The sequence below is a fragment of the Ovis aries genome, chromosome 10 (assembly GCF_016772045.2).
Source record: "Ovis aries strain OAR_USU_Benz2616 breed Rambouillet chromosome 10, ARS-UI_Ramb_v3.0, whole genome shotgun sequence".
In the NCBI taxonomy this organism is placed as follows: domain Eukaryota; kingdom Metazoa; phylum Chordata; class Mammalia; order Artiodactyla; family Bovidae; genus Ovis; species Ovis aries.
In genome coordinates, this window is record NC_056063.1 from 70,990,554 (window position 1) to 71,003,166 (window position 12,613).

The following is a 12,613-nucleotide window of genomic DNA, read 5'->3' on the forward strand; positions in this document are numbered from 1 at the left end:
ATGAGATGTTAGGATGGCATCACTGACTCAATGGACATGAATTTGAGCAAACTCAGGGTGATAGTGAAGGACAAAGAAGCCTAGCATGCTGTAGTCTATGGGGTCGCAAAGAGTTAGACACAACTTGGGGAATGAACAACAACTATCAGGCAGGTCTCACAGAAGATGAATGATACCTGCATGAAGGCTGTCAGCCCAGGGTCCTTGCATGCAGTTCCCTGCCCTCATCCTGCCAGGGAAGATGTGGTGTCCTTGTGGATTGTGTTCCCAAGTGTCCTCAGAGTTGTGGAAAATGTAGCCATCAGACACATGAAATGTAAAGTTACACGTGTCTGTGACTGCTGAGTCATGGCATGACTATTATATAGCCTGCTTCAGGATAGTGAGCTCAGTGTTTGTGGGGAAAAGGATGTTGTGTTGGGCAGTGTAATACCAGAGCCTTGAGATCACATTCCCCCCCCCCACCCCATACTAGTTAATTTTCTTTGCAGACCCTCCATTTCATTCATTCTGGCATCCTGCTTAGCCCTAGTGGGGTTTGAAAGAAGCAGGATATTTTTTCATGGGTCCAGATTCCTGCTGGCCCGCCGCAACTCTTGGGCATGAAGTGAGGTAAAGTGGTAGGATGTTTGGTTTCCTGATGTTCAAGGCTGAGTTGACACCTGATTTCTAAAGTCAACACTGCCTCCCTCCCTGCTGGAGATAATTAGCTGCAGCTTTGATCTTCTGACAGGGAAGCAGGTAGGACTCTCCCTAAGTAAACAGACACATTACTTCTTCTTCAAAAGCCTTGTCTGTGATGAATACTGTTGACATCATAACATTTGCTCTGGAAATGAGAGCCTGGTTCTAGTGAATTTTCCTTGCTCTCTGGAGCTGGATTCTCAGCATCCTCCTGACAGGGTGATGGTCCTGGAATTCACCTGTGTCATCCTTGTGAGCACCCAGTGTCCAGACTGACTGAGTTCTGGGGGTGGGTTGGGACACTGCTGGGGTGCAGAAAAGGCCTGCGCAGAGCTCCCAGCCTTTCTTATTTGGAGCATGAGCTCAGTTGGTGTTTGTGTTGCTCTTATAAGTGCAAAGTTATATTAAACTAAAATAAAAAGCTACTCAACTTAATGAGGAGAGAGCAGTGTGGATGCTGGCATGAGAACACAGCTGAATAACTGGATGGTCCAAAGCACCACCAAGGGAAGCACAAGGGAGACCTTTGTGGTGATGGAATCGTTCTGTATCTTGATTGTGTGGGGTATTAGATGGATCTACATACATGATAAAATGGCACAGAACTATACATATATATTATGCCAATGTCAATTTCCTTGTATGACATTGTATTATAACCACTGAAGGAAAACTGGGTTAAGAATATATGATATTTCTGTACTATCTTTGCAATTTCTGTAAATACACAATTATTTACAAAGAGAAAGTTTTAAAAGTAAAAAAAAAAAAAAAAAAAAGCACCACCAAATCACTTTTAGCTCTTTGCCTGAGTAAAGTATAAAGGAAAAATGTTAAAACTTGTCCCAGTTCAGAGGCTTTTTCTTAAATCAACATCATGGATGAGGACTCCTCACAGTTAATGTTTCTGGTCAGATGTTCCTGGTGGAAAGAGCCCAGGGGCTGAGTGGATGGTCAGCTGGCCCCCAGCTCAGGCTTCCCACCCTCTCTGAGCTCCCGTGTCTCATAGAGGGAGCCTGTTCCTTCCTTGCTTGTGGAACCAGGGACAATAAGCCCAAGGGCAGGTTGTGTGTCTTTGCGCATTTGTACCCCAGCCCCTCTCACGTCCCCACTCTAATGCCTATGTGCTTGTTGGTACTAACTGCCCTGTCACCCAGACAGACATTTGGATGTTAAGAGTCAGGCCCTGAAACTAATTTGGAGTTCTCTTCCTTGATTATTTTCCCTATCATTTTCTTTTTTTTTTAAATCTCAGTAGCTGTAAGATAACTGACCCTAACTTCCTCTAAACACCTAGGTTTTGCTATCAGCTCATCTTTAGATGTACAAGTAACAAAGTGATATCATTATTTCCTGCTGATATATCACAAGTTATCACTCATCCTAGACAGAGGTCACAGACTCACTATCTGCCCCTGACAACAGCAAGTAATAGCCTTCTTCACTGTGGGGAATGAGAACCGTATCCTCCCTGCCCAGCAGCCTGAAACCCACCTGTTCCCTGATGGGCAGGAGCCTGACTCTGGTGCTCATGGTCAGTGTGCTCTTAGAGAAGATGGCAGGAAACAAATGACCAGTGATGTGACACCAGAACCCAAACCCATGTGAAGTCATTCAAAATAGAATGGACACCAAGGCTACTATCAGATTCTAAAAGAGTGATATGTGTGTCACATGGCACAGTGCCCTTCAAATGCCAGGACAGGTATCCAGCAGGGCAGTTATGAAAACATTCATCAGGTTTCCAGAGTGGAAGTCAAGACCATTAAGGGACTCCTCATTTGCTGGGTCCTGTGGACACAAGGGCGGTGCAATACCAGGTGTTCCATGACTCACAGAGACTCCTGGCACAGGTGCAGGGAGAGTCCTAGGATGGGGGAGACGGCAAACTGTCTGTTCCCCTTACTTGTCTCACTCTGTCCTGTGTCTGGCTCTGGTCCAAGGTGGGGGATGTACTGACTCTATCCCAGCCCTTAGGTTACTCATATAAGGTGAAGATAACACATATGGAGCTCATCAGAATTCAGTGTGGTGAGGACTCTAATGAGGAATTAAATTTTACAATGCCACTGATTAAAAATTAGTGAGCAGCAATTATTCAGCTATGAAAAAGAATGAAATATTGCCATTTGCAGCAACACGAATGGCTCTAGAGAGTATTAGTAAAGTAAGTCAGAAAGACAAATATGATATGATACCCCTTATACATGGAAACTAAAAAATTACACAAATGTCTATATACAACAAAACAGAAATAGAGACATAGAAAATGAACTTATGTCAAATAGTTATGAAAGGGGACATGTGAATTGAATCGCCAGTCTATGTCTGACGCAGGATGCAGCATGCTTGGGGCTGGTGCATGGGGATGACCCAGAAAGATGTTATGGGGAGGGAGGTGGGAGGGGGGTTCATGTTTGGGAATGCATGTAAGAATTAAAGATTTTAAAATTTTAAAAATAAAAAACTAAAATTAAAAAAAAATAAAAGAAAGGGGACTGGGGGACAGGGAGGAACATATTAGGAGTTTGGGATTAATAAATACAAAGTGCCATGTAGAAGAAGTAAGTAACAAGGATTCTTGTAAAGCACAGGGAATTTTATTAGGTATATTATAATAACCTATAATGGAATATAATCAGGAAAAAACTAGATCTGTATTCTATATATCTGAAACTGATACATTATTGTAATTCAACTCTACTTCAGTGTATTTTTAAAAAACTGTGAACAATTTCTACCTGGAGAGATGCCAGAAGTATTTGGAAGGAGGTGTGTTTGAGATGACCTTGGTGAAAGAAATAGTAAAGAATTTCTTTACCTAAATCTAGCTGTGATTTGAATTTGGTCAAAGACGGGTTCAGAGAGAATCTTTCATTTCCAGGTTATTAAAGTGAAGGTCGGTGTAACCAGGAGTTTGAGGGTCACATAAAGGATCTCTCCAGAAAGGGTGTCATCCCTCCTCTCCCAGGCACCCCGCCAGGAAGCGTGGGTGTGCCCTTTGGTGGGATGTGTGACCACAGAGCTCAGGAGGCAGTGGTTTCCTCGCCTCCAGCCTCCCTGACTTTCTCTGTCGTGTGTCTGTCTCTGCTTCCCCAGCACAGAGCCTGGTGTTTTCCCACTTAGCATCTTCTCTGCGGGGACTCTGGACCATCCGGGCATACAAAGCCGAACAGAAGTTTCAGGAAGTGTTCAATACATACCAGGATTTGCACTCAGGTCTGTAATTTTCTGGAGATGATTTCAAAGGATGGGATGTGCTGCCTTCTGAGGCCTGACCTCCCTCTCAAGTGGCCTGGCTGGCCAGCACCACTCTGTGTCACCCCCATGTCCCACTCTGTCCACCTGCCTCCCCCACCCCTACCTCTCAGGATGCCCTCTGTGCTCCCCTTTTCCCCTGTCACCCCTGCTTTTCTCCCCTGACCACCTTGCATTGTCCTTCCATCACTGTGCCCCGTGGCTTTCTATCCCTTTACAACAGGATTCAGCAAGCATTTTTTTTTTTTTTTGGAACAAAGCAGATAGAAATTATTTTAGGCTTTGTGTACTATACTGTCTCTGTTGCAACTACTCACTTTTGCTATTATAGCACGAAAACAGGAAAAGATAATACATCAGCAATTTGCTGTGGCTGTGTTCCAATAAAACTTCATTTTCTGTTTTCAGAACGCAGTGGTAAGTGTTCTTGGTCCCCAGACTAGTTTACCAACTCTCTTTTCAGAGTATGCAGGGTGGCTGATGAGATTAAAGAAAATAATTTCCTGATCATCACATTTACTGCCCACTTGATGTATATCATCCTTTGTTTTCCTGAAGTTTTTTTTTTCTAGATAGAAATTTCAGAATTTCCTCTAAGTCTATAAAAGTTTGGCCTATCTTTCCAGTCTTTATTGTATTTTGAAGATAAAATGGCATTTCAAAAGCCACATGCCAGTCTGGTTAGCTCATGGTCATGTAGACACTGGCTCCTGAGAATAAACACTGTGCAGGGCTCTGTAGTAAATGCAGAAGATGTGGGAAAGAGCAGAGCTGTGCTGTCTGCTGTCTGAGAGCTGGAACAGTCAACTTGTGAGAGGATAATCTTTGCATCAAAGCCCAGCATTGCAGGAAGTGCACCGATGAGACCATTTCCCATCTTCTTTATTAGCATCATGTTTCTGTTTATAACCTGTGAGTTGAATTATTCAGTGCATGCTCCCCACAAAGAACCTGAACTGATCCCTCTGTCCTATATGTTGTCTTGTGTCAAAACCTAGCTTTTTGGAATCTTCAGGCTCCTTGTGTGTATATCTTTGCTATTCTACCCTGTGTAAAAATCTTTTGTAGTTCAACTGAGTAAAATGCTCTTCCTCATTAGAAGCAATTAACATGTTTTTTCTGTTTATGTATTATGCTTATTATGATTTTACAAATCCAGAGGCTTGGTTCCTGCTTTTGACGATGTCCCGATGGCTCACTGTGTATCTAGATGTCACCTGTGTCGTCTTTGTCACTGTTGTTGCTTTTGGGGCCCTGATTCTGGCAGAAAGTAAGTACAGATGTGAATAACATTTTGTGGTATGCTTACAGTTTATAGCTTTGTTTACAATCATTAAATTGTTGCTACCTCGTCTAATAATTTATACTGTTTTGTTGTAATGAATTGTATTAAAGTGCTTGCAGCATGTAATTCCACAGTGTGGTCCATATGAAGTCATTTGTGTCTTGATATGCTACCTTTTATCCTTTTATCTTTTGTTGAATGGGTTGGGGTCTGAACAACTGTAGCAAGCTGACCTTTTGAACATTCTAGGTAGTATCCTGTAGTTGTGAGGAGAGAACCAAGTTTACCATTAAGGTTTTTCTTCAGTGTAGAGTTTAGGTTTTAGCTTTAGGGCTACTCAAATCTATTGGATGTAGGTGCCTGGTACACACTGGGTGATAAAGATTTTCTGTAGCAAAGAATAGTATCCTCACTGCTGTATGGGTACCAGATGAGCAGTTGTTTGTGTGTGTGGCATGAATTCACCATCCCTAACGATTCCAGTCTAACAGCATTGAATCTTTAATATGGAACAAGGAAAGTAGTATTTTAGATTTAAAAACATTTGCTCTTAAAACCCGTTGTCTTGTTTTTGTGGTTTCAACTGCAGCTGCATTGGACATGTGGAAAGTGAAATTACCTAATGGTTTTTGCACCCATAATGACAAAAGTCTGAATAATGACTTGATTCCTCACCTATATAATGTGGTCAAGTATATGTCAATCCTGTCGGGATTAATAAACACATTTAACAGTCTTTCTGAATTCATAGTCATTTTTATTTACTGTTGTTATGGTCTCAATGAACGGATAGTAAAAGTATAAATAATATGATCATTACATGTGAATGATTTAAATATTATAAAGGAGTCTTCTTTATTAAGTTACAGAAGGATCTGAACAGGGCATTAAGAATAAGACTGACTTGATTCCTCTTCTTCTTCCTCATTTAGCTTTATATCCTGGGGAGGCTGGCTTGGTGCTATCTCTCACCCTCACGCTCACAGGGATGTTCCAGTGGTGCATCAGGCAAAGCATTGAAGCTGAGAATATGGTGATGTTTATCTTTTGGTTCTTAGCCTCTTCTAATCTCCTTGCCATTAACTGGCATAAAAGCAATTCTTATGTATAATAGTGAAACTCTTGTTTTTATATCATGATTAACAGAATTTTTTTTACATCCTCTCTGTCTGTTTAAAGTGAATGTAAAACTGAAAATTAAATATATATATGTGTTTTTCTCAGTCTTATGTGTACCATGTCAGCAGGTTTTATATTCATCACAAACTGTCTTCAGATATAATAAATATCTCTGCAGGAGAAAGGTTCTGAAATCCTGGAGAGAATACAAGCTAATTTCTTAGTGGCTTGTTTATATATGTTTCTTAACAGATAATTCCTCATTGTTGGTTAAAATATAGAATTAAGTGTTTTAAGATTTATTTAATTAGATTCCTCCACTCCCCATTTTATCATCTATTCTTGTGTGTGCTGAACACCTGAATTTGCTGGTGTCCCTTCTTTCTGATAGGATAAGCTCCCACTCAAAATGTGCTATTAGAGTGGAGTTCTGTCACTTTAAGAGACATTAGTCAGTATGTAAATTATCATCTCTTTTGAATATTTACACCCTCTCCTAAAGGGAGAAAAACAAATAACGTGAAAACTTTCCGCTTCTCTCTTTTAGTAAAGCAGAGAGTGACTAGTTATTAAAATGAGGTTTGATGACCATTCAATTTTGCTTGTTTATAACAAATGGCTCTTCTGTAGCCACACGTTACTGATTGGTGTCCATAAGTATTTTTTTCTTATAAAAATTATCTTTTTTTTTTTTTTTGTTCAGTTGTGAAAAGTGGATCAATAAAATCTTTGCATTCATTTCTCTAATTATTTTAGTTTTTATATAGTTTTTAAGGAAGTAGCTGTAAATGACAGTGTTACAAGACCATGAGCAAGTTTGTAAATCATCAAAGGCCTCATCCAGCTCTTAGCTCTGTCCCTCATGGATGCTAAGACCTGAGATCTTCTGAACCATAGAAAAGCTGATGTAAAGATATTAAAGTAGAATGCTTCATTTACAATCTCTGAACGTCCATAAGCAAGACCTTTCCTAACTCCTGTGATGTCTTATGTGTTTCAGATGATTTCAGTAGAGAGGGGGCTTGAATATACAGAGTGTGAGAAAGAAGCACCCTGGGAATACGAGTTTAGACCACCAACAGCCTGGCCCCATAAAGGAGAGATTGGGTTTTACAGTGTGAACTTCAGGTACAGCTTAGATGGGCCTCTGATATTGAAGAATCTGGGAGAAATCATATTCTCAACACTAAAGGTTTGTTTAAGCCATTTGCCTCTTTAAAATCTAGCTAAAGATTTAGTGCATGTCTGCTGTTGCCTTCCTTGTTAGTGAGTCAGGAGGATTCTCTTGCATGCAGATTAGATCAATGACACTATGTGAATCTTTCTTGGAAACTGACCATGGGATGGGGATCCAAGCATTTCTTTCCCTGTGTAATGAGCTCCCTCATGGCAATTGGTGGGCCTTGGGCTCCAGGGCTCGATCTTAACCTGACCCAGGGCACTATATGTGATGCCTGATTATTCGTATGAAATCTGGGAAGTCAGCACTGGCTCCATGTGCCTAACTGTCCAATATCCTCTCTGTTTCCTCCTTTCCATCTTTTCTTCTCTGTATTTCTGAGATCTCCTCCTTCTCCCATGGTCTCCTCTGGTTGCAGCCTCCTCCTCTGTCCCTTGGCCCTTCCCATAGACTTGTCCTCCACTCGCCCACACTGAGCCATCCCCCTGCCCTCCCCCCACAGACTGCTTCTTTCTTTAATATAATCTGATCCTTACTGGTGTGGGTGAGTTGCTGCTAGAACCAGAGCACAGCCCCAAGTCTACTACAGCAGGGGCCATGGGATGAGCTTATAGCCACTAAAGAAGAGCCTGAATCATGACTCAGTCACGGGTCAGGAACCAGAGCCCCCAGGTGGAGACAGGGCCCGGAGACTTACTCAAAGTGGATGAGATTTTACCTGTAAACATTTATGATCAGATCTATCAACACTCTTAGATATGCAGATAATATCATTTAAATGGCAGAAAGTAAAGAGGAACTAAAGAACCTCTTGATGAGGATGAAAGAGGAGAGTGAAAAAGCTGGCTTAAAACTCAGCATCGAGAAACTAAGATCATGGCATCTGGTCCCACCACTTAATGGGAAATAGATGGGGAAACAATGAAAACAGTGACAGACTTTATTTTATTGGGCTTCAAAATCACTTGGACAGTGACTGCAGCCATGAAATTAAAAGACATTTTGCAGGGCACAGAGAGGGTGCTGAGGACTGCTGGCTGGGAGACTGAGTGAGTAACACACAGGTGTGAACAACTAGTAACCAACACACACACACACACACACACACACACACACACGACAATGGAGTAAGCAACAGACTGCATTTAAATAATTACTCTTTGAGAACTCTACCACCGACCCACCTAGAGGACTATAGCTATGATATAATGAATGATACCCTTGTTACATGAAAGAATAAGTATTCAACTTAATGCCCGGGAGCAGCTTCAGTTAGTCACTGAGTAAAAGCTGGCTCCTAATTATTTCCAGTCTCACCATAGGTCAGGAAGAGGGTGAAGACTGCTGTGTCTGGAAAACATTAACCACAGTTCTTGCTGCAGCTCTGTCCCTGAAAGTGCTGGAGGCCATCATTGTTTGCTTACTCATAGCTCCATGTTGATCAGATCTTGTATAGTCAACATAATTCTGTTCATTTGTGTCTTAAATTTCCTCCAAAGTGATAAAATATAAATTATCTAAAAAACTTCATAGTACAGCTTAGGAAAATACAGTTTTGAATTCTTCCTTCTTAAAACCCTCCAAATCATAGGACTATCTGAGATTCTAAAATGTTTGAAGGAATATTTAATTTTGAGACTGAATTAATAAATGTGATAAGTTGCCTTTTGACCTGTATCTTGGTCTACTCAGCATCACCGTTAGCTTCACTTCTATATTGGGAGATGATACCCAGGCAATTTGTTCTTGAAATGATTTCACTCTACCTCTGTACGTCCCAGGTACCCTCTCCTGCTCATCTGTCTCTGCTCCCATCACTGCAGGACACCACTTTGGTGTTGACTTTGATTGAGAGATGCTGCTGTAGGGGAGGGGAGGACTTGGGAGTGAGTTCGCCCAGGAAAATGGGGCTCTATTCTGTTATGTCCTCTGCTGTCCTGATTCATGGAAGTTAGAGTTAATAGGAAAGTGTAGTTGGTACTCTGCTGGTTTATGATTCATGGAAGAAAAAAACAAAGACTCACAATAAGGTAAATGCAACCCTAGACTTCCTGGGTAGATCCTGAATATGGGCTGCATTTCTCATTTTGATGATTTTTGGTTGATTTGATAATTTTAGAGAGTCCTGGGCCACTTTAAAGCATTTTCCAGCTCTAGAGGTATATTGATTTGGGTTTGTTATTTTTTCCTGCTCAGAGCTTTTCTTGAACTTTTACAGATGCTTACCAGACCTTGCTATAATGTGCAAAAATATTAGTTTCCTACATTTTTTCCTTTTTTTTTTTTTTAACAAAATATTTTCTCAGGAACCTCTCCCCTCACTCCCAGCTTGTCCCACTTCCTCTCCAAGTTTCCTGATTCATTGTGACTCAGACTGTATTGCCGGGGCCAGCATCAACTGCATCTCCTGGAGCTTCTTAGAAATGCAAAGTCTCAGGTTCACCCAGACCTCTTGACTCAGCATCACGTTTGAACAAGACCTTCCAGTAAAGTCCTTTCTCTCCCATGGGCAGGTTTTGATGACAGATAACCCATGATTTCTAAGAAATATCCTTTGACAGTTTGAAATCGAACTCATGAATCACCCAAACACCTGTTGTGTCTGAACATGAGGCTCTAGAATGTTCTGCAGCACTTAACACCCTATAGATTTACTTACTTTCATATTCTGCAAATTACACCTTTACTTCATAATTCAACTCTGTATGATTCCACTGCATTTATTTGCATCTTTTCAGTGAGTCTGTCTTCATCACAGGCAGTTTTCACCCTGCTCCCGCATTCCCCACACCATCCTCCTGTGGGGACTGGAGGGATTTCCCACAGGGTCAGCCCTTCCTGGACCTGGAGTCAGAGACAGCCCCATGCTGCAGTGTATGTGTGCCTCTGTCACCACCTGATGGGATCAAAAATGAGTCTTGCTCCCAAGCAGGGCTCGAGGACAGTTTGGCCTGTTCCTTAGTCACCATGTACCCCACTTAGCAGCAGGTTTCTCTCCCAGCCTAACTGTGGGTGCTGGTTCTTCCTGTTGACAGCCAGTGAACCTGACCTAAGGTATACTTTTCTCAGTGATATCATCCCTCTTGTCCTACCCACCACATTATATGCATCCATGTCCAAGTCATGCTTCAACTTTCTGACCATGGGATCTCTATGGTAGGCCTGTTTCTTTAACTGCAGCTACACCTCTCCCCACTTTCTCTGTTCTAGCTACACAGAGGGACATGATAAGGTGTCTGGCCATCCTGGTGATAAGAAAACCATCAGCAGATGGAAAAGAGGCCAACATATATGGACTTGAGTTCCATCTTGTGCTTTATAGGCTCTCTTATTTCAGGCAGACTAATTAAACTTATACGGGCTTCTCAGTTGGCTCAGTGGTAAAGAATCCACCTGCAATGCAGGAGACACAGGTTCAGTCTATGAGTCAAGAAGATTCCATGGAGAGGAAAATGGCAACCGACTCCAGTGTTCTTGCCTGGGAAATCCCATGGACAGAGGAACTTGGTGGGCTACAGTCAATGAGGTCACAAGGAAGTCAGACACGACTTAACAACTAAACAACAGCAATGTAATTAAGGAAAGAGTTTATTTTGTTTTTCAAAAGTAGTGCAGCCTGGCACTCAGGTACTGAATCTGGTCCTTAAAATGAGGGGTTGAGTCATGAAACATTATAGAAGTAGAATCTTCAGGGCTTGGCACCACACTGGACGTGGGGAAAACTGGAAGTTAGGTGGACATTTTGAGCCTACGCGCTTGGGAAAGAAGTAATAATATTAGAGTGGGGACGTCAGAGGAAGCGGCTATTTTGTCTGGGGCACTGGGTTCTGATCATGTTAGGTTTGGTGTATGAAGAGAGATCTAGGTACAAATGTCTAACAAGTTGGTGTGGTCATCAGAGGCCAACACCAGCCTGGTCTGGGAAAACAGCAAGGGGCCATCACAAAGCAGCTAAAATAAGATTGTCTCCTAGTGTCTTTGTGTTAAGAATGTAAACTTACTCATGCTGGAGACACTGTCCATGGGCAATTGGTAAAACACATTGATGACCATGGAAATAATTCAGGTTATGTTTTTGATGACTGAATGGTAGAATTAGCCAGAGCCAGGTTTTCTTTGAGTTGCCTTTTCTTTACTTTCCTCACTGGGGTTTGGAGCTCACATTCCTATTGTGAGCAGCCTGTGGTGCCCCTGAGCATCTTGTACTTTTACCAAAAGTCTGTTTCAGTTTGCACAGGTGGATCAGTTTCAGTAGAACTGAGAGTATGGAAACATACATTCTTAGCGACAGTTCTCACCTGTGTCCTGATTGTGTTGATTTACATATGAGAACAGCCAGAAATATAGGCATACCTGGTTTGATTGTGCTTTGCAGATAGTGCTCTTTTTGTATGTTTTTTTTTTTTTTCACAAATTGAACATTTATGGCAACCCTGCATGGAGGAAGTGTATCAGCACCATTTTTCCTACAACATTTGCTTACTTTGTATCTCTGTCATGTTTTGGTGATTCTTCCACTATTTCAAACTTTTTTGTTATTGCATTTGTTGTGGTAATCTGGAATCAGTGTTCTTTAATGTTGCTATAACCCAGTAAAGGCTCAGATAATGGTGTTTTTTTGTCACAATAAAGTATTTGAAAATTAAAGTATGTACTTTGTAGACATAATGTAGACTATAGTGTAGTGACAATATAACTTTTATATGCACAGAGAAGCAAAAATTTTTGTATGATTTACTTCACTTTGCAATATTTACATTATTGAAGTGGTCTGGAATCAACTCCATGATATCTTTGAGACCTCTCTGTACACAGAACAATGAGTTTTATCTCTCTCTCTCTCTCTCTCTCTCTCTATATGTATATATATATATGTATATATACACACAGACACATGCACACACATACACTAGGCCTGCTTATATACAGAGACTGGTCCATCTATATTATGTAAATTATGGTTTAATGTGCAGTACAAAATGGCTACAAAGATAATAATCTAAAACCTCTTTTCTTACATTTAACCTCTGTAATGATTAAATTATTTTTTGAAATGCCATGACTGATTTTATGGACTAAGATTTGAC

At 41.2% G+C, this 12,613-nt stretch overlaps 1 protein-coding gene across 2 annotated transcripts in view; it reads left to right on the top strand.

The window, feature by feature from the left end:
* Positions 1 to 12,613, top strand: part of LOC106991387 (ATP-binding cassette sub-family C member 4-like) — a 589,015-nt gene that overhangs the window by 100,981 nt on the left and 475,421 nt on the right. The window contains exons 22-25 of one of the 2 annotated variants that reach the window (XM_060394633.1): positions 3,784 to 3,903; positions 5,102 to 5,212; positions 6,160 to 6,260; positions 7,347 to 7,538. The exons of the other annotated variant lie outside the window; for it this stretch is intronic. Coding sequence (XP_060250616.1) covers positions 3,784 to 3,903; positions 5,102 to 5,212; positions 6,160 to 6,260; positions 7,347 to 7,538 — 524 coding nt within the window. The remainder of the gene's footprint in view (positions 1 to 3,783; positions 3,904 to 5,101; positions 5,213 to 6,159; positions 6,261 to 7,346; positions 7,539 to 12,613) is intronic. 2 annotated transcript variants of the gene reach the window in all.